The 20,870-nt window shown below is 46.5% G+C and overlaps 1 protein-coding gene across 1 annotated transcript in view; it reads right to left on the bottom strand.

Annotated features, from left to right (window-relative positions):
* Positions 1 to 20,870, bottom strand: part of XYLT1 (xylosyltransferase 1) — a 377,489-nt gene extending 356,619 nt beyond the window's left edge. Inside the window, exon 1 of the mRNA XM_049904388.1 lies at positions 20,154 to 20,870. Within this exon, the coding sequence (XP_049760345.1) occupies positions 20,154 to 20,504 (351 nt within the window). The 5' untranslated portion in view covers positions 20,505 to 20,870. The remainder of the gene's footprint in view (positions 1 to 20,153) is intronic.

Here is a 20,870-nt window from a genome sequence, read left to right as displayed (position 1 = left end):
CCCAACAGTCATCCAATGACAAGGAGAATCTTGTCTTTACAAGACCCAGGATGGTACCAAACATGGGGGAAAAGTTCACTGTGAACCTGTAGGGTAGCCATCATAGTCTACAAAACAACAAGATGCCTAGCAACCCATATTATTCTTGGAGGCAAGAGGAAGTGGGTCAGTACAAAAAAATAAGTGCATCCGGTTTGCTCTGCCTTGATGTGGGCAAGCTAAGTGATAACTTCCCTTAACTCATCCTGTCCAAACGATATGAGACTTTAGTGACTCCTGCTACCCAATGGTTCCTGTTCTCATTACCTGTCACAGAAGCACTGGGCAACCATTGGGAGTTAGGAAACGTGCAGACTATTCACAGATTCTAGCCCTCAGAGGCACTATATTAACATTTCGTACTGCTGGGTCAACTGCGTTCATGTGTTCCGGGTTGCATGATTTCTGCTTTATTTCTATTAATGCCCCTTTCCTATTTTCTTTTGGTTTCTTCTCCTGAACAAAAAAGCTGACTCATTTTAATCATTCATGTTTAATGTTAAAAGCTAAGGTGCTTTTTAAATGGGCTATTAATTTTCCTCTGGGCATGAGTTTAGCTTCATCCTATAGGTTTTGATATGAGGTGTTTTCCTTTTCATTATTGATATATTACCTAAAATTCCAAACTTGATTTCTTCCTTGATCTAAGTCATCTATGGAAGTTTACTTGTTTGTTCAATTTCTAAGTGCTTGCCTTTTCTAGGCTAATTTTTAATTTTTTTTTTTTTTTCCAAGCAGGCCTGGAAGCTTTCTTCTTTTGAAATCTATTAGGTTTCTTTTGACAGAAAGTTAATTATCAAGTTTAATTAAGGCATCTCAGAACATTTAGAAAACAGTCTTTAAAAAAGGGGGGTGTCCTTTAGAATAAACACACACACAAACATCTTTGTAAAACGTTCCAATCAGTATTTAGAATCCTAAAGTGTTAGTTTTTCAAAAGCTAACATCCAAAGTAAAAAAAAAAAAAATTAAGCTGAGAGAAAATGGAGCAACAAAACTAGAATTGAAGAGTTAAATTTCTCGGATCTAGGAATTCTACACCCAGGAATCATAACCACAATGGCATTTGTAGCTCTGCAGCCCCATTTTAAAGATTAAAACTGAGGCTGCCAGAGATTAAGTCAGAAATATCTTAGGTTTTAGCTGGACCACGTTTCAACTCCACTAACCCTTCAAGACTAAGTCCCACTTTCTTCCTTCCTCCCAAAAATAAAACACTAAAAACAGCGGCTAGAAGTCTACTTTGATAGCATTCCTTAAGTCTGTAATGTCACAAGGCAGCACCAGAAGACAAGTTCTGAAACAACCAGGACTTTACTGCGGATAATGTGGTCTGGACAGAAAAGGAAGCTGACACAACTCTTCAACAAATCCCAGAAAGAATATTAAGTCATTTTTCTACCAGTACCAAGCAAACCTGAAAGACGGGCGGATCCTAGGGAATCCTGACGTTCTTCTCCCAACCCCGTCTGTGCCTCTGCCTGCAAAAGTGGGACAGCAAGGGGAAAAGGACCAGCGTGCAGGAACTGACGCATGAGCCAGAGCTGCAAAAAAATACTGACAGTGCACAAGAAGACAGCTCCAGAGGGGGGACGTCTCCACGCTCAGATGCTGCAGCCATGTGTAGGCAGTCCCCGAGGGGACATTTCAGTGCAGGGTTTCAATGCAAAATGACGTAGGCTACTGTAGGCTAGCAATCTTATTGGGGATGGACAGCTGTATTCATCTGCTTCCCAGCAAGAAAAACAGAAGTCAATCAAAGCAGAAAGTGACATGGCAAACATGCCTAATTCTGCCAGACCTGCTGTGCTGCGTAAAGACAAGAGTTCTTTGGACAATATGGCTTCAGTATAATAAGTTAAATGATGGCACCATCCCCAAAAGCAACTAAAGCAGTTAATGTCAGCATGCTCCCAACATCCTTGAAGGTACCAAGAGGGAGGACAGTAGTCCATTAATGGACTGTGGTCCCACTGGCCCACCTCCGTGCAAGATGCATTACTTTTCTGAAAGCCTTATCCTCGAGTTTCAACATATTAAGGAACCATCAAGTTTTAATTCCCTAGTCTGAAAGGTAAGCCTTCTAAAGTTCAAATATATTTGTCAAATCAAAACCATTTAAAAAAAAAAAGATCAAAGTAGTTAAATCAATACCCTCCCCTTCGAGCATATAACCAACAGAAATGTGTTATATTCGTTAAAAGACACATCCATGAAAGTTCATTGCAGCACTATCTGTAATGGCTAAAAACTGGGAACTCCCCAAAAGCCCATCAACAGAACAGATACATAAATTGTTGTATAGTTCAGAATGAATTACAACACAGCAATGGGAATGAACAACTACAAATACATGCTACAATATAAATACAAGGTCAGTAAACTTTTTCTGCAAAGGACCAGATAGTAAATATTTCAGACTCCGCGGGCCATACGGTCTTTGTCACAACTACTCAACTCAGCTGCTGTAGCACAAAAGCAGTTGTAGACAATATGTAAATGATGGCATGGCTGTGTTCCAATAACACTTTATTTATGGACACCTATATTTGAATTTCATATAATTTTCACTTCACAAAATAATACTATTTAAAAATGTAAAAAAAAAAAAATTCTTAGCTCATAAGACAGTTGTCGACAAGCTGATTCCAACTCATGGCAACTCCATGTGTGTCAGAGTAGAACTGTGCTCCATAAGGTTTTCAATGGTTGAGTTTTTGGAAGTAGATTGCCAGGCCTTTCTTCCGAGGTACCCCTGGATGGTCTTGAACCTCCAACCTTTCAGTTAGTATTCAAGCACATTAACCGTTTGTGCTACCCAGGGACTCTTTGTACGAAAATAAGGAATTAGATGGAATTTGACCCGTGGGCCATAGTTTCCCAACCCCTTGTTGTTGTTGTTAGATGCCGTCAAGTCAGTTCCCACTCATATCAACCCTATGCACCACAGAATGAAACACTGCCCAGTCCTGCACCATGCTTAATTGTTATGCTTAAGCCCACTGTTGCAGCCACTGTGTCAATCCATCTCCTTGAGGGTCTTCCTCTTTTTGTTGACCCTGTACTCTGCCAAGCATGATGCCCTTCTCCAGAGATGGATCCCTCCTGACAACATGTCCAAATTATGTAAGATGCAGTCTCGCCATCCTTGCTTCTAAGGAGCATTCTGGTTGTACCTCTTCCAAGACAGATTTGTTCGTTCTTTTGGCAGTCCATGGTGTATTCAGTATTCTTTGCCAACACCACAATTCAAAGGCGGCAATTCTTCTTCAGTCTTCGTTACTCATTGTCCAGCTTTCACATGCACATGATGTGACCGAAAATACCATGGCTTGGGTCAGGCACGCCTTAGTCTTCAAGGTGACTTGAAAGAGGTCCTTTGCAGCAGATCTGCCCAATGCAATGCGTCTTTTGTTTTCTGGACTGTTGCTTCCGTGGCTGTTGATTGTGGATCCAAGTAAAATGAAATCCTTGACAACTTCAATCTTTTCTCCATTTATCATGATGTTGCTTATTGGTCCAGTTGTGGGGATTTTTGTTTTATGTTCAGGTGTAATCCATACTGAAGGCTGTGGTCTTTGATCTTCATTAGCAAGCGCTTCAAGTCCTCTTCACTTTCAGTAAGGAAGGTTGTGTTATCTGCATAACATGACCTGTTAATGAGTCTTCCTCCAATCCTGATGCCCCACTTTTCTTCATACAGTCCAGCTTCTCAGATTATTTGCTCAGCATACAGATTGAATAGGTATGATGAATACAACCCTGACGAACATCTTTCCTGACTTTAAACCACACAGTTTGCCAACCCCTGGTATAGATGAATTCCACAAACACAATGTTAAGCAAAACAAACCAGGCACAAAAGAATACATACCACATGATTCCATTTCTGAAACCAAGCAAAAGTAATGTATGGGGTCAGAAGTCATGACAGCAGTTATCTTGGGAAGCAGGGGCCTGGAAGTGGCATGAGAGGGGCTCCCGGGACCAGTAATCTCTGTGTTCTAGAGCTGGGTGCCAGCTACATGGGTGTGGTCACTCTGGCAAACTCTCTGTACACTTTTGATTTTGATTTGTGCATGTTCTACAGTTCTATACGTATGATTGTGATGAACCGAAGTGTGTCCCCCAATAATATGTGAAGTTCTAGCCACTGTACCTGTAAATATGGTCCTGTTTGGAAAAAGGGTATTTCTTTTGTTATGTTAACAAGGCCATGCCAGAGTAGGGTGGATCCTAAATCTAATCACTTCTAAGTCGTGTCTTATAAAAAGAGCAGGAAAGACACACAGACACACACGGGGGAAGACTGATGCCACGTGAGGACCCCTCTAGAAGCAAAGGAACACCAAGGATTGCTGGTAGACACCAGAAACTACAAGGGAGAGGCCCATAAAAATCAACATGGCCAAGATCTTGATTTGGACATTTAGCCTCCAGAAAATGCGTATCTGTTCCTTAAAGACACTCACTGTGGGATTTTTGTTGTTGTTCTTGTTGTTGTTATAGCAGCACTACTAACACTAAGACAATGTTCTACTGCAAGTTCCCTTAGCAAGTTGTCACAATCAAGGTAGGGCCACTGGATCAGCTTCAAAAGTAGCAGCGTAACGATAATCACAGCCATCAAATTAAAGTGGTTAGGACTCCTTCAGTATCGCCAGGTATTAGCTGATGTTAGAGCATTTACGCAGACCTAATAAAGGCAGACTGAAATTGCTTTTACTTGCGCAGTTATTGAGTTTTGTTTCTATGGCAAGGTGCATTTCATGGGGTAAGGGATGGTGCTACCATTAGATTCTGGTCATGCTATTTTCCTCGGTGTCTATGGGAAAACATGATGTTCACCTGATCACCAGCTCCTCCTCACGTGGAAATCTGCCATCAATACTGTTCAGATAAACAGCAGCTGGCAAAACATGTGGCCTTCAACCTGCAGAGAAACCTGTGCTAGACCCACACAAAGGAAGAAGGGCAGGCCAGCCTTCCATCTGATTTTGAGAGAATACCCAGTTAATTATTTTTTCTCACAGTCAGCAGCTGAGTCTCACGGAAATCTGTGCTTGTAATTATCACTGTAATTATTATTTTAATACAAATCAGCAACTTATCAAAATATTACCCTCTAGTTTTAGACGCTACCTGGGCTATAAGACTATATGGATGGAGAGTGCAGGCCGCCCTCCTCTGCTCTGCGTTGCTAATGGTGAAATCCTCGGTGAGGATATTTCCACCACAGCCAGATTGCTAACTTCACCATGGGCCAAAACCCAAAAACCCACTCCCACTGAGTCCATTCTGACTCACAGCGACCCTACAGGAAAGAGCAGAACTGCCCTATGGGGTTTCCAAGGCTGTAACTTTTATGGAAACAGACTGCCACGTCTTTCTCCTGTGGAGCAACTTGGTGGGTTTCAACTGCTCACCTTTTCGTTAACAGCTGAGTACTTAACCACTGCGTCACCAGGGCTCCTTATCATGTCCCACAGTTCCCAGTAACTGTCATGCCCATCCTCTCTTTCGAGACAAGCCTGTTCTGCATTATAAATCATTGCTTGACCTTGGGCAAGTCACTCAAAGCTGGGTCTTAGTGATTCCATCCATGCAATGGGCACACAGTGCCAACTTTCTGGATAAGCCATTGTGAGGAAGGCCAAACCAGGATCACCCTGTGGTAACATTCTGTGCAGCATGGTATTCCACACACAGGCTCCAGAGTTCCACCACTGGAGTCCAAATTACGAATCTGACTTTGGGCAATTCCTTACTCTTGCTTTGCCTCAATGTCCTCATTTGTAAAAAGCGAATGATATCCAGTAGCCACCTTATACGGTTGTTGTAATGATTAAATTAGATAATCCATAAAAAGTGGCTTAGCACAACACCTGCAATAGAATAAGCATTCAATAAACACCAGCTTTTATTATGATGATGCATGTCCCTGGGTGTTACAAACAGTTAATGTGCTCCGCTGCTAAGTGAAAGGCTGGAGGTTTGAATCCACCCAGAGGTGCCTTGAAACAAAGCCCTGGTGATCGACTTCCGAAAAATCAGCCACTGAAAGCCCCATAGAGCATGGCTCTACTCTGACACTCAAGGGGTCACCATGAGTGGGAGTCAACACAACGGCAAATACTGATGGTTATTATGATTACTATCTTGATAGTTGTCAACTCAAATTCCAACAGTGGTCTTTCAGGTAACACAAAGGGCAAACTGGAGATCAGAAATCCTAGGTAGAGGGGTAGCCCATTGTTACTCTTTGGGAATAAAAGCCCATTGTTACTCTTTGGGAATAAAAGCCAAGATTTCAACTATTTTAATACCAAATTAACTCTTTATTTTAAATCAGTGATTTTAAAACTCTGGCCACCGATTAAAATAAAAAAGAAGAAAGCAAAAGGGAAACTCCGCGCTGGCCATTATTCCACCTGCAGCCCAGACCAAGAGTCCTTGGGTAGCACAAATGATTATGCACTCGGCTACTAACCAAAAAATTGGTGGTTTGAATCCACCCAGAAGTGCCTTGGAAGAAAGGCCTGGCAATCTACTTCTGAAAGGTTACAGCCTTGAAAACTCTACGGAGGGCAGTTCTACTCTGAAACAGACCGGGTTACCATGAGTCGGAACTGACTCAACGCCGACTGGTTGGTGTGCCCAGACCTAGCTCACGAAAGCCAGGCTTACATATTCCCTCCAGTACATCCCAGAGGCCGCTTTTGTGGGAGGTTATACCCACTTTTCACGTCAGTACAGTGTTGGTTCCTCCGCCCCCAACCTTTTTTTTTTTTTTTACCCCAAAGGAAAGTCAAAACAGCCGTCAGCCTCTCCACCTCACGAGGTAATCAAACTCATGCCCACTTGCAAACCACCCAGTTTTTTTTTTTTTTCCGAAAGCTCTCCATTAGGTTATTTCCACCCTGTTCTCTTTGTCATCCCCTCACCTTCAAAACAAGCAGGAGTCAGATGTCACAATGCAAAAACTATCCCTCGACAGGACGACAAGGCAAAGCAGGTAATGAGGGCCTTTTACCCTGGAAATGGAATTATCTGCTTGATGATAAGCAAATGGGATTCTCTGTGTCTTTTATAACAGCTGCCCCCTCCAAGCTGGGGATAAAGGGGAGACAGAAAAAGAGACAATGAAGAGGCTTTTATTTCAAAGAGAACATCTGCAAAGCATGGTCCTACATTAAAAAATCAACAGAAAACAGCCACTAGCCTGGAGAACAATAACTACAAAAAAAAAAAAAAAAAAGATTTCCCATTCCATCTCTAATTAATAAAGCTCCATTTCACAAGGAAAGGAGATAGAAAAAGAACAAGTTTCCCTGGTCCCCAAAGTAAGGATGCTTAATGAGGGAAACCCTATATTATCTGATCCATCTAATCTGGTTTTAATACTATCCTTAAGTAATGTATACTTTAGCTCTCCATTACCAAAAACATTTGTTTACTTTATTAACGTGAGTCTGCTGGAGTGCTAAGACTTTGCGAAATTAGCATGCCGTCCTTGGACCCTGTTTTTATTGCTTCTCCCCTTGCTCGTTACAAAATGATTAGTGGTCTCCATTGCCCTCCTGAATTGCTGGGAAAGCCGTGGCGTGGCTCTGTTATCCTGGTTCTGAAGAGGAGAGTCTTGGTTCAGGGTTAAGTTAATGGAGTCATTATGGGCCCATTTGGGGACACATTCATCGTGGCTAATTTCATGTCCAACACGTGGGGGGACAAGACTACACACTCGGCGTGAGCAGAACTTGCAGTCTGAATCCAGACATGAAGGGCCCAGACCCAAAGCAGAGAAGACTGGCTCGGGAAGTCCTCTGGGGGACTTTTCATAGCTGTAAAAACACCCCAACAACAGAAAGGGCCTACAATAGGAACTCTGACTTAAATGGACACAGAGCACAGTACTGGGGGCATCTGATGCCAGCTCCTCCTGATGTCTAACATAAATCCTTTCCACTTTAACTTCAGAACAAACAGCACAGCTATTCACTCAGGGGTAAGGGATCTTCAAACTGGTTATACCAGCATCTACCAAACCTTGGTCATTCCAGCATCTTCCTGATGGTCATATTTGTCACCCAAATCAGGGTCAGGATTAGGATTAGGGTTTGACACTATTATTTACGTGTTTTCATCACGTTAACTAACTTCTATTTATTTAGATGCCACTCTACCCGCATGTGGTACAAACAATTAACATGGTCTGCTGAAAACCGGAAGGTTGGAGGTTCAAGTCCAGCCAACAGGTACCTTGGAAGAAAGGCCTGCTGATCTATTTCTAAAAGATCACAGCCTTGAAAACTCTACGGAGCACAGTTCTACTCTGATACACACGGGGTTGCCATGAGTCAGAATCAACTCGACAGCCACTGGTTTAAGCAGTAAGAGCCTTGAAGTCATCATTTTGATTGGCTGGTTATACTCATATATTTATACACTTTATATACTTATATATGTTTATATATTAAAAATGTATATAAATATACATTTAAAGAAATAGCTATTACAATAAAAAAAACGTTCACTCAAGGAGCAGGGTTGGGTGGAGGTCTAGGGTGTTAGTGATGCCATTTCTTGATCTTGGTGTGGGTTACACGGATGTGTTCAGTTTGTGAAAATTCATCATGCCGCACATTTAGGATAACGTACTTTTCTATGTATAATAGAGTCCCTGGGTGGTGCAAATGGTTAACATGCTAACAGAAAGGCTGTAGGTTCGAGTCCACCCACTGGTGCCTCAGAAGAAAGGCCTGACAATCTACTTTGAAAAATCAGCCATTGAAAACCCTATGGAGCGTAGCTCTATTCTGACACACATGGGGTCGTCATGAGTCAGAGTTAACTCAATGGAAAAGTGCACAGAACGCTTTGGTGTAAAAAAAAACCCCAGCAGTTAAAGGAAAATATGCAGAATTTAAGATGTTTGTACAGATGTGCATAGAAACTCTTTAAAAATCTGTCACAGTGAAGACTGCTCACCCATGTAGCACCTCCAATAGCTGGATCACGATTGGTATGTGTGCCACACTTAGGAAATGTCTGCCTTGGGCATTATACCCTTTGAAGAACTATCTATATGGGATCAAATTGACAACAGCAACTCGAAAGATCAGACAGGAAGCTTGGTGGGCAGTGAGTTTACGTTAATAGGCGAGGAACAACTCAGAAAAGGAAAGTAAGAATGGTTGCACAACTCGAAGAATGTAACCCATGTCACTGAATTGTACATGGAGAAACTGTTGAATTGGTGTAATGTTTTTGCTATGTACAGTCTCAACAAGATAAATTTTTTTTAAAAAGAAAAGAAATCCTGGAGTTGAATTTACCCTGGCAGATGGCGCATAGGGACCCCCCCATCCAAAATAAATCCTCACCTTTGGCCTTTTATTTTCTCTCCATCCCCCATTACTTCCTTCACCGCCCTTGTAGCAATGACTTTTTTTTTTTTCCAATTTCATAGTTCACTATTGCTTAGCAATCGTCCTGTCCCAGCCATAAACTCCACGAGGCCAGGAACGTATCTGTCTCACTGGGCCCTCCTTCCCCAGTACTTTGTAAAGTGTCCGGCCCACACAGGCCGACAATCAATATCTGTTGAACCAATATGCAGATACACGAGCCCATGGGAACCCTTAGCGGATTTTACTCCTCGTTCCCCAAGGATGACGGAGCTGACGTGAAAAGGGGTGCAGTGACTGGCTGGAACACTCCCACATTCATCTGCTCTAAGACAGGAAGGTTGTCTGATGTTCATTTGGGACCTTCTGATTTTCAACGTGCTTTCTCATATGTTTACCATGTTTGATCTTCACAACCCAGGGAGGGTGGTGGACTTACTATTACGCATCACCTGACAAAAGCACCAAGGATTCACGGAGATGTCCAACCGTGACCACGTCAGGACCTGAGCCCAGGTGCTCCGGAATTTTCCAGTCTTCCCGTTGTCTGCCATCTCTGACAGCTCCCAACTTCCCAACTCATGTTATTGATGTACAAGGTCATGGGGCAAGGCGGGGGGGGGGGGGGGGGGAAGAAACAGCAGATTATCCAAAATTCATGTATAACCACCCCACCCAAGAGGAAACCAGTCTGTCAAGTTGTAGACGGCATGATTCCATTTTTGCTGAGGACCTACTCCTTTGCAAAGGAAGGCCTAATCTTTATAAGAATTTGCATGTTTTGGGGTACGAACCAACAGTAAGGGAGGGAAGGGAACCTCCATCAGGCCCAGGGGAAGCCAAAGGTAGTCCAGGTAAATAAATAAGTGCTGTGAATAAGCCCCGTGGGACTAACTGAAAGGTGACCACAGAAATCTATTTGTAGCTTTTCACAGCGAGCACAGGGATCTTCTAAACAGGGGTGCAAGCACAACAGCCTGAAGGGGCCGGTATCGCCAGGTATCACGGGAGGAGGGAACGACCCTGGCGGGCTCTTGGGAACCCTCGTGACCCGTTTGGGGGGAAGGGCAGCCGCTCCTCAGCTCAACCAGGAATGTGGGCCCAATGCTTGTTGCCAGATCTTGTGGTTTTTAACAGGAATTGCAAAAATTCACATTGTCTTGTGACATAGCCTTATCTTTGAATTTTGATCCCTTTTTAACACACTGTGTGGGTCACCCAAACCCACCCATGGACCGTGGACTTGACAGCCTCTCGCGGAAACATCTCCCGTGGTATGGCTGCATCAGGAAGGAAGGGAGGAACGCTGACCATGGGCCAGAGCTCTGCCTCCTCATCCAGCCCTTCATGCCCATGTGTCAGAGGGCAAACTGAGCCTCTGGGAGGTGACGTAAGGGGCCCAGGTCACGCAGATATAAGTGACAGAGCCAGGCTGTGAACCCAGGTGGCCTGATGTCAGAGCAACCTAAACATGACACACATGCCTCCCGGCCCCACAGCATCCAACCACTTGCTTCCCTTGCATACCCCTAGCAGCTCAATGCTCATCTCTGGGCTCCTCCTTCAGCTCTAATATGAAGAACTTGGACTACATGAGTGCAGTGGTCTAGCTCTGATGTACAACAATTATGGGCAGGAAGGGAAGCGAGGACAAACCCCTGTGTCCAAGAGGCCACCACAGGGACAGGGCAACAGCAGGGAGCCGAGCTAGGGAGTGAGAGGAGCATCTCTGTTGATACGTCATTTATCAGCAGGGGCCGTAACACTCAGCCTCTAGATTGGCTCCTCCAAGGGGGCTGAAGTAGAGTGGTCCTGTTCACCAAGGTATCCCAGTGCTAGACACAGCACCTGGCACACTCTAACTACTGGATTAGTGGATGGTTGGCAAGATGGACGGAAGAATGGATGGAAGGATGGAATGATGGAGGGAAAGGATAGATGAATGGAAGGAAGGAAGAATGGAATAATAAATGGATGAATAGATGCACACATGCATATTTCATGGATAGATGGATGGATGGTTGGTTGGAAGGATGGATGAAAAGATGGATGGATAGATGGTTGGAACGATGGATGAACAGAGGCACGTATGTATGTAAACATGGATGGATGGAAGAAGGATGGATGCATGGATGGAAGGATGCATGCATGGACAGAAGGATGGATGCACGGATGGAAGGATGGATGCATGGATGGAAGGATGGATGCATAAGGATGGAAGGATGGATGCATATATGCATGCACGAAAACATGGATGGATGCATGGATGGATGGACGGACGGACGGATGGATAGACATAATGAGAGAAAGAGAGAGGAAGAGTAGCAAGTAGAGAACACAGGAGGGGCGAGAGACAAGGGACTCCCTGACTCCAAACTGGGTAGAGACCAAGAACCTAGCCTTTAGAGTCACCCTCCAGGTTCAATTCCTAGCTTGGTCACTTCTCAGCTGTTTGACTTGCATCCAACTTATTGTCTTAGTTTTTACTGTTTTAATCCGTAAAACAGATGAAAAGAATAGCCTTTAACTTACAGGATGTTGTAAGGATTCATAAGATCATGTCTTTACAGTACTTGTCATAGTACCTAGCAAAAGGGAAACATTTAATAAACAGAAATTATCATCATCACCACCACGATCATCATCATTATAGTTACCACATTTGTACCTTTAGAATACGGGGACTTTGCATCAATCTCTCTGCCCCATAAACTCAAGTCCTCTGGCCTTAAGCAATGAACCTCCTGGCCGAAGATTACAGCAAAGGATTCCCTGGCAGCAGAGACTCCTGTTACCTGATTACCTCATTAGCACTCACTGCCACATTAGCTGGGATTAGATGTCCAGATAAGCCAGCAGTCACCTGGCTGGGACAAGCCAGGTCTAAGACAGAAGAAATTCATTTTCTTGCATTCAGAGTGCTCTGAAGGGGGAGATCCTCTGAAAAAAGATCCAAGAATACCCTTGGGTCCAAGTCTGCCCCCATGTGGCCTGGTGTCTGGGCTCCCAGTCCTGGACGCTAACAGGGACTCCCTCCACCCCTGCTCCTTGCAGTGTCTGAGGGACTAAGATGACTCCCGTGCCACCTTCTTTGCAGCATCTCTGGCTTCCGATGCAGGAAGGGGGGCAGCCTTAACCACAAGGATCCGGGGACAACCCGAAGAGTATCCGTGGGCCAATGGGTAGTTTCTGCTGCAGAAGGAAGGAAGTGCCCACAAGACAATCTGGTCTGCATGTTTGGGTAGATAGCTCCTACAACGGCCCACATCACCCCAGCTCTTGCAGAGCAGTTTAACTGAATGAGTGGAAGGGCAGGAAACCCGATAAGAACAAATGAAAGGCCCTTCCCAGCACAGCACCCTCTTCCCCTCCTGCCCTGGCAGGAGAGCTGAATTCAAAACTCCTTCTCCTGCCACCTCCACAGTTCATGTTCAATTATTCCTGCTTATGCTCACTGCACATTTCACTTCAGTGCACTACTTTCTTTTCCCATGACTGTTCAATCCCGTGCTTGGTGCTGGGCATTTTCATTCAACTACCTGTAAGTCTCCTTAAGAGAATTCTGTGATTCCAGATTTGGGACCTTCACAAGACCCTTATCACAGGAGGGTTGCAGAGTAGGAGTCCCAGGGTGGCACAAATGGTTAAGCGCTCAATATTGAACAAAAGGTTGGCAGTTCAAATCCACCCAGAGGTGTCTCGGAAGAAATGCCTGGCCATCTACTTCTGAAAGATCACAGCTATTGAAAACACTACAGGGCAGTTCTACTCTGAAACACGTGGGGTCGCCATGGGTCAGAACTGACTCAATGGCAAGTGGCTGAGGTGGTGGTAGAGTATATGGTTAAGAGTACAGGCTGTGTGGGTTCAAATCCCAGCTCTGCCATTTGTAACTGGCTGGACCTTGGAAAAGTTGCTTAAGCTCCCTATGCCTCAGTTTTCCTTACTGTAACACAAGGGTTAAATGAATTAACAGTAGTGAGACACCTAGAAAGGAGTCCGGTTATATTAAGCACCATCAGCGTTAGCTGTTTCAATTATAACAGTACTTACCTTGGAGGGTCAAATGAGTTGATACATGCAAGGGGTTTTAAACAGTGCCTGGCACTCATTTACTGCCATGTAGACATTAGTAGCAACAGTTGGGATACCCAGTGGTGCGGTGATTCAGAGCTTATTTCTGCTAACCAAAAGGCTGGCTGTTCAAATCCATGAGCCACTCCTTGGAAACCCAATGGGCTAGTTCCACTGTGTCCTATAGGGTGGCTATGAATCGGAACTGACTCAACAGCAACAGGTTTTTTGGGACAGCAGTAGTACCCATCTATCAGTCTCATTATTTAGAGGTCTGATTCAACAGAAACTGCGTATCTGCTTTTTCTCTGGGGTTGACAGATTTCTAGGAATCTGCAATAAGAAATAAGAAAAGTGGCACAAAGATTTTTCAAGAGTCATATGGCTGCATTTCAGGTTTTTCAAAGGACCACATGGACATGGAGTTCAGAAATTTGTACTTCATTGGAAATGGGGCAGACCTGGGTTTGAATCCAAGTTCTGCTATTTCCCAGCTTCATGATCATAATTAGCAAGTGGCTTCACCACCCCGAGCCTCAGTTTCCTCATCTGTGAAATGGGGACAGCCACAATCCTAACCCACAGAGTTGGCAGGATTGAATGACAAAGAGAAGGAAGGTCTGCAAAGCCGCTATTATTCTTGACACATAACCCGCACCCATAACATCCCCAATTTCTTGCTGGGGGCCCTTAGTTTCAATTTCGTATGAGCTAGGTAACGTCATCTCCTTCCTGGATTTTTTTTTTTCCAGTTAGCATATATAATGCATATAAGACACCTAAATGATGCTTGGCATACAGCTGGTGCTCAATACATGTGGGTGCTTCTCCCTCTACCACATTCCATCCGGCTCTAAGGCGCACACAGAAGGAGCTGGATGCGTTGGACTGCCTTGGATTGCACTCAAACCCTACTTTGTGTGGGAAAATGAATAATTGCGAAAAATTGGTTATTTTCAAACAGACCAAGAACTTCTTTTTAGGAACAAAAGCTCACATTTGAGAGCTTATTATATGCCAGACCCAAAATCGGTTCACATGTATTATCACATTTCACGCTCACACAACACTGTAAGGTGGCCCAATTTACAAATGCAGAAAGTTAAAGGGACCTGCCCAAGATTATGGAGACAGTCAGGAGCAAAGCTGGATTCGAACCCAGGTACATCAGACCAAAGAATACTTAAGGGAGGTCCCTTTTTGTGCCGGGGTCTGGCCTACATTTCCTGTGACTTTTTCTCCTATTCCCACACCCCCTCCTTTGAGCTGGGTTTTTATCTTCCCCAAAGAATTTTCTCTTTGTTTCTGGGAGACACGGACTTCGGTCGATATAAATGCAGAGCTGCAAAGGGAAAGAAGACAGAACAGAAATGGCAACTCTTAGGGTAACATTAAGCACAAGACACAGCCCCATTCAGCCCTCACCCCTTGCAGTCCAACAGCTGTGTATTTCAGTCTTTCTGTATGTTCATTTACATCCCCATTGATCATAAGTAGCTCTGGGTAAGTGGGTGGGCCCTTACTACAGAGATGCCCTTAAGGACACTTTTGTTTTCTGGGAATACACACACACACACACACACACACACACACAGAGATGTCACGTCTGCTCTAGCCCAAGACACCGAATTTCCTCTTCAATTAAAACCAGGGATCAATAACTTTGGCTTTAGCTTCCTATGTGCAAAATAGTAGCATTTTGCCACCCAAGCTTCTGGAAGATGAAAAGGAGAACCAACAATTGGCATAACAAAATGTATTAAGAAAACATTCTGCATCCCACTTTGGTGAGTGGCATCTAGGGTCTTAAATGCTAGCAAGCGGCCATCTAAGATGCATCAATTGGCCTCAACCCACCTGGAGCAAAAGAGAATGAAGAACACGAAAGACACAAGAGACAGAAAGGGCCATATAAATCAGGGACTACATCAGCCTGAGACCAGAAGAACTAGATGGTGCCCAGCTACAACTGATGACTGCCCTGAAGGAGCAGGAGAGCAGTGGGATGCAGACCTCAAATTCTCATAAAAAGACCAGACTTAATGGTCTGACTGAGACTAGAAGGACCCCGGAGGTCATGGTCCCCAGACCTTCAGTCAGCCCAAGACTGGAACCATTCCCAAAGCCAACTCTTCAGACAGGGATTGGACTGGACTGTAAGATAGAAAATGATACTGGTAAGGAGTTAGCCTCTTGGCTCAAGTAGACACATGAGACTATGCGGCCAGCTTCTGTCTGGAGGGGAGATGAGAAGGCAGAGGGGGACAGAAGCTGGCTGAATGGCCAGGGGGAATACAGGATGGAGAGAAGGAGTATGCTGTCACATTAGGGGGAGAACAACTAGGAGTACATAGCAAAGTGTGTATAACTTTTTGTATGAGAGGCTGACTTGATTTGTAAACTTTCACTTAAAGTAAATAAAAAAAGGAAAACTGATATACTAGAGTTAATGTACAAAGTGTGATGAGACCGGAAGGAAAGTAATTATCTGTCTCTATCTATATCTCCCTATCTATATATGTAATTATGCTTGTATTTATACTCACATATACATATATACCTGGAAACCCTGGTGGCATGGTGGTTAAGTGCTACGGCTGCTAACCAGGAGGTCGGCAGTTCGAATCCGCCAGGTGCTCCTTGGAAACTCTATGGTGCAGTTCTACTCTGTCCTATAGGGTCGCTGTAAGTCAGAATCGACTCAATGGCAGTGGGTTTGGTTTTCGTTTTTATACATATATACCTATATATATATACAAAAACAGAACCAAACCTATGGTAGCCAAGTCGATTCTGACTCATAGCGACCCTATAGGACAGAGTAAAACTGCCCCATCAGGTTTCCAAAGAGCAGCTGGTGGATTTGAACTGCCAACCTTTTGGTTAGCAGCCAAGCACTTAACCACTGTGCCACCAGGGCTCCATATATATGTATACGTATACATATAATTATGCTTATATTTATATTTGTATATACATATATATCTCTGTATCTTCTACATTTATTTATTTTATTTAGCATTTTCCCATATAGGATTAACCAGATGGCAACATTTGTGTTAGGATAAATATTGTTCAATGATGCATATTTCCATATACAAAGTGCAATGTATTGCTCAAACAAAATAAAACTCCACTGAGAGTGAGGGAAAAAAAAAATGAACCATCAATAAAATACCCTCTGTTCTCTCTGGTCTCAAAACATTTGGGTAGAAAGACAAGCTACGCCTCCGAGGCTGTTAGAACCAGAGTCAATCTGGATGCAGTGAGCTGATTTCTCAGTTACTGCCAATGTCTGGGAAAGTCCTGAGTTATCTGAGTAATGTGAAGTATGAGGAATTTCTGCCGGAAAATCAACATTTCAAAGGGGTCAGACAATACAGAAACCCCATTCTACTTTAAGGGGGAGGGGGATGAAATGCAATAACAAATTAAGTTTCTTAAATGAAACTTACTGAGGAACAATTAATCAAAGGGCACAAGCATTAAATGCAACAACTTCAAGAGCAAGATAAAGGGTAAGAAAATAAACATTCTTTACATTAACTCACACTGCTCCCGTTCATTCTTTCTCTAGAAACCACTCAGGCCCACAGTGTGATCTTTTTCACTGCCACCCCCAAAGGCTTTCCCTGCCTTTATAAGTGAGCCCGTCTGTTTCTTAAATTGAGACGGCAGGAAAACCCACAGCTTATTGCAGACCCAGTGGAGGAATCAGCGTCATGTCCATCAAATTCAGCTGCAATCCACCCAACAGTGCTCATATTTAACAGCTTGCAAGCTGCTCAGGAAAGAGGCAGAGGGGACTTTACGCATCTTTGACGGATATGCCCATCTTGCCACCACCCTCCCAGACTTGGTCTGCTTGGGAAGCTGGGCACTTCTTCTTGGCTTCTTAAATGCACCATAAATATAATCAGGTCCATCTACTAAAGATGCAGCTCCCCAAACATAAAACGGGGTGTACAGAAGCTCTGGGCAACTGGGCTTATAGAAGGAAGCATTTTGAAAATGCTTTATAACAATGTCTGTGTGTGGACTGTGTTTCGGTTTCTGAGTTCTGTCTGACACTCTGAGGCACACCCACCAGCAGGCTGGTGTGGATGCCCTCCATATGCAAGTACAACGACCCCCACCACCACCGCCACTGGCAACCGAGCCGGGAGATGAAGCATCACTCCCAAGCGTGTGCCTGTCTCCCCAGCTCTCTACAAGAGCCATCTGGAAAATCACGGGATTTTTTTTAACGTCCCACTCCCAAATCTGCTTCCAAAGCTTCACGCTAGCAGCTCTGTGTCTAGAAAACAAACCATACGTTAAAGGGCCTCTGTGGCTTGCGAAACTATCCGGTCCTTTCCTTGTCTGCAACCCAAGCTCCAGGTCTACCAGACTTTGGGAACAGCCTGCCCCCTTCTGGTCTCCTTGAGCTCCATAGAAGGGCAGAGGCTGGTGGGCACAGCAAGTGGAGAGCCCAGCTCCACCCAGCATGTCTGCGCTGTGATTTCAGTATCTATAGGGGTAGATGTTAGGGAGGGCAGGGGGGTGGGAAGATATAAAGCAGCAGGTGGAGGAGAAAGAAAGCAGAGGTCAGCAAATAAAATAAAATATAGATCCAGGAGAGACAGCAGGAACCGCACAGTCGACAACTATGAGACAATGAGGAAAAATTATGTATATATATTTTTTATGTACATGTCTCTATCAGAAGGTAAAGAAATTGAAACATTATGTGAGTGGGGGGCTAGTAACTGAACCTGGAGAAGAAAGAGAGTTTCTGAAAAGCAAAGCAACTTTGCTGCTGAAACCAGAATTCCAAAAGGCATCAGAAAGGAAAATCCCCTGCTCCCCGCCCACTTCCCAACTGCAAGCCTCTTTGGTTGAGCTGTGAGGTGAGAGGAGAGGATGCTGAAGTGAGCCCACAAAGAGGGCATGTGGACAGAGAGCGCATGGCCCTATGAAGAAATCAGGCAGCCCAGCCACCTTCTTTCTCTCCTCTTCTTTCAACAGGTGGGATTTTCACCCAAAGGCATCTTGTGCCACCCATGTGAACCCCAGATGCAAAGAATACAGTAAACCCCACCCTCTCTTCACCTACCCTGCATGTTCCCACTCTGACCCAGCAGTACACACTCCCAAAGCCCTTCCACCCCACCTCCCAGTCGGCTCCAAATTCAGAAAGAACTCTGAATTGCATTTCTGCCAGAATACATCACTAGCAACTCCAGGAGTTCAGAGGCAGCATCTCAGAGAGCCCTTGGCTGTAAAGAAGGACGCTGGGCATGTTCTGGTTCTCCATGAGGACTCTCACTCCACCCTCGTCTCCACAAGGAGGGAAAGGCTTCTCCCTGCTACCCACACAGAGCAGGAAGCAGCGTGAAACGCCATCACGTCACGTCTCGGGGCTGCCTAAGCCCACAGGTACGAAGAGGACCGCGGGTGATGCCGAAGAAGTTTAGCAGATCAGAAAGCTCGAAGGCAGTCTGCAGTGACGGCTCCCAAAGTGACCAATAATAGCAACATGCATCCAGTCCACAAAGATTCTGAAACGACCCCCTAGTGTCTACTCTCCCCCAGGACTAGCCAAATCTCTGCAGGCAAGCAGCATGAGGAAGTCGCAGACACAAACACAGCACTATGGCTGAAGACAGACCCTCACACCCATGGGGAGCTGAGACCCTGGCCCAGAGCAGGGCTCTCACCTCCCTAGCAAAGCAGCCTGGAGAAGCAGCGGTAGAATGCATCCTTGACGTTGGGGGCCAGGAATAAAGCCATGTCAGTTCCCACCAAGTCACCCAGATAGCCCAAGATGTGCAGAAGGAACAGTTTCAGAGCCTTGATTGTTCACAACGCAGAAGAGCATAGAAAACCCACAGAGAAGCCCTGGCAGTGTGGTCAGACACACGGCTAATGACCAGAACTGGCCACACACAGACAGAGACACAGACAACCAGATCCGAGAAAGGTCCGCGCTCTGAGATTAGAGGGCAGGACTCGGTGAAGTCTGAGGGGGGACGCTAGACGGCAAGGTTAGAGACACCCAGAGACGGGAGCAGCCCAGAGACCCAAAGCACGACAGAGCACCCACGAGTGAGTCTTACTAACGGACATGTTTGGGGACTTGGGATACCGCCCCCAGAACCCCTTTGAGGTACAGCAAAGACGACAAGGTGACGAGGAAACAGGGAGACAAGGCTGAGTTGTCTACACCCAGCTCGACAAAGGTGCTGAGAGAACCATCCCTGAGCAGCGGCTGCGGATCCCGGGCGCGATCCACGCACTTAGGCGGGAGCGAGGCACCAGCACCCACACGTGCAGAGCAAGTCAGGGCACCCTGCAAGAGTGGCGGGGGACAGGAACCCGGCCAGGCTCCGGTAACCCCAAAGTGCCTCCTCCGGAGATAACTTCCCCAGACCCCAAGGGGGCACTCCTCAGACTTCGGATGGGGCAGCCAGCCCGCGGCCCCTGAGGCTTGGCAGACACCTCCATCCCCGGCTTCCAGGGGAAACAGGAGACTTAAAGCCAGTAGGTGTAGGGAGTCCCGGTCTAGAGGACCGAGGTTCAAGCCCTGGGGGGTGTAGGGCTGGGGCTGCCTCCTTCCCTCCCGCTAGGGCGCGAGTCGAAACGGTATCTTACCAGCGCCCGGGTGGCTTGTGCGCCCCGGCTGGCCCGCGGCTGCGCCGGCGGTTCTCCGGGGCCGCCTACCCGCGCCCGTGCCGGGGGCCCCCGTCCTCTGCCGCCGCCGCCTCCTCCTCCGGCTGCAGCCGGCTGGGCGGGCAGGTCCCGGCGCTCGCGGCGCGGGGCCGGGGCTGGGGGCGGCTGCTCTGCGCCGCCGGCCGCTGCGCCCCCACGGCGCTCGCCCGCCCCGGAGTCAAGGCTGCTGAAATTCCACACGACCAGCGTCTGCAGCAGCAGCACGGTGAGCGCCGCGAGCAGCGCCGAGTGCGAGCGCCTGGCCAGCCTCCGGGCGCACGGCGCCGCCACCATCTTCGGAGCGCGGCAGGCAAGCGGGGCGCGGGGACCCCGGCGCGCTCCGGGCCGCCCCCGCGCTCCCGCGGCTCCCGCGGCCGCCGCTGCCGCTCGGACTCCGCTCGGCCGCCGCTGCCGCCTCGGCTCGCCGCTGCTCCTCCTCCGCCGCCGCCGCCGCCGCTGCCGCCGCCTCCACCGCCGCGGCGCGGAGTTTTCAGACAGGCAGGGACCCGGACGTCACCAGGAGGAGGGGAAGGCGGAGAGGCGGGGAGCGGGGAGCGGGGAGGCCGCGGAGGGGGCGCTGGGCGCGCTCGGGGAAGAGGCGCGCGGGCAGCGGTGGGGGCCCAGGCCCACTCCCCGCTCCCCCACCCTCTCCCGGGCGGA

The sequence above is a fragment of the Elephas maximus genome, chromosome 12 (assembly GCF_024166365.1).
Source record: "Elephas maximus indicus isolate mEleMax1 chromosome 12, mEleMax1 primary haplotype, whole genome shotgun sequence".
Classification (NCBI taxonomy): domain Eukaryota; kingdom Metazoa; phylum Chordata; class Mammalia; order Proboscidea; family Elephantidae; genus Elephas; species Elephas maximus.
This window is presented reverse-complemented; position numbering and strand designations above follow the sequence as displayed.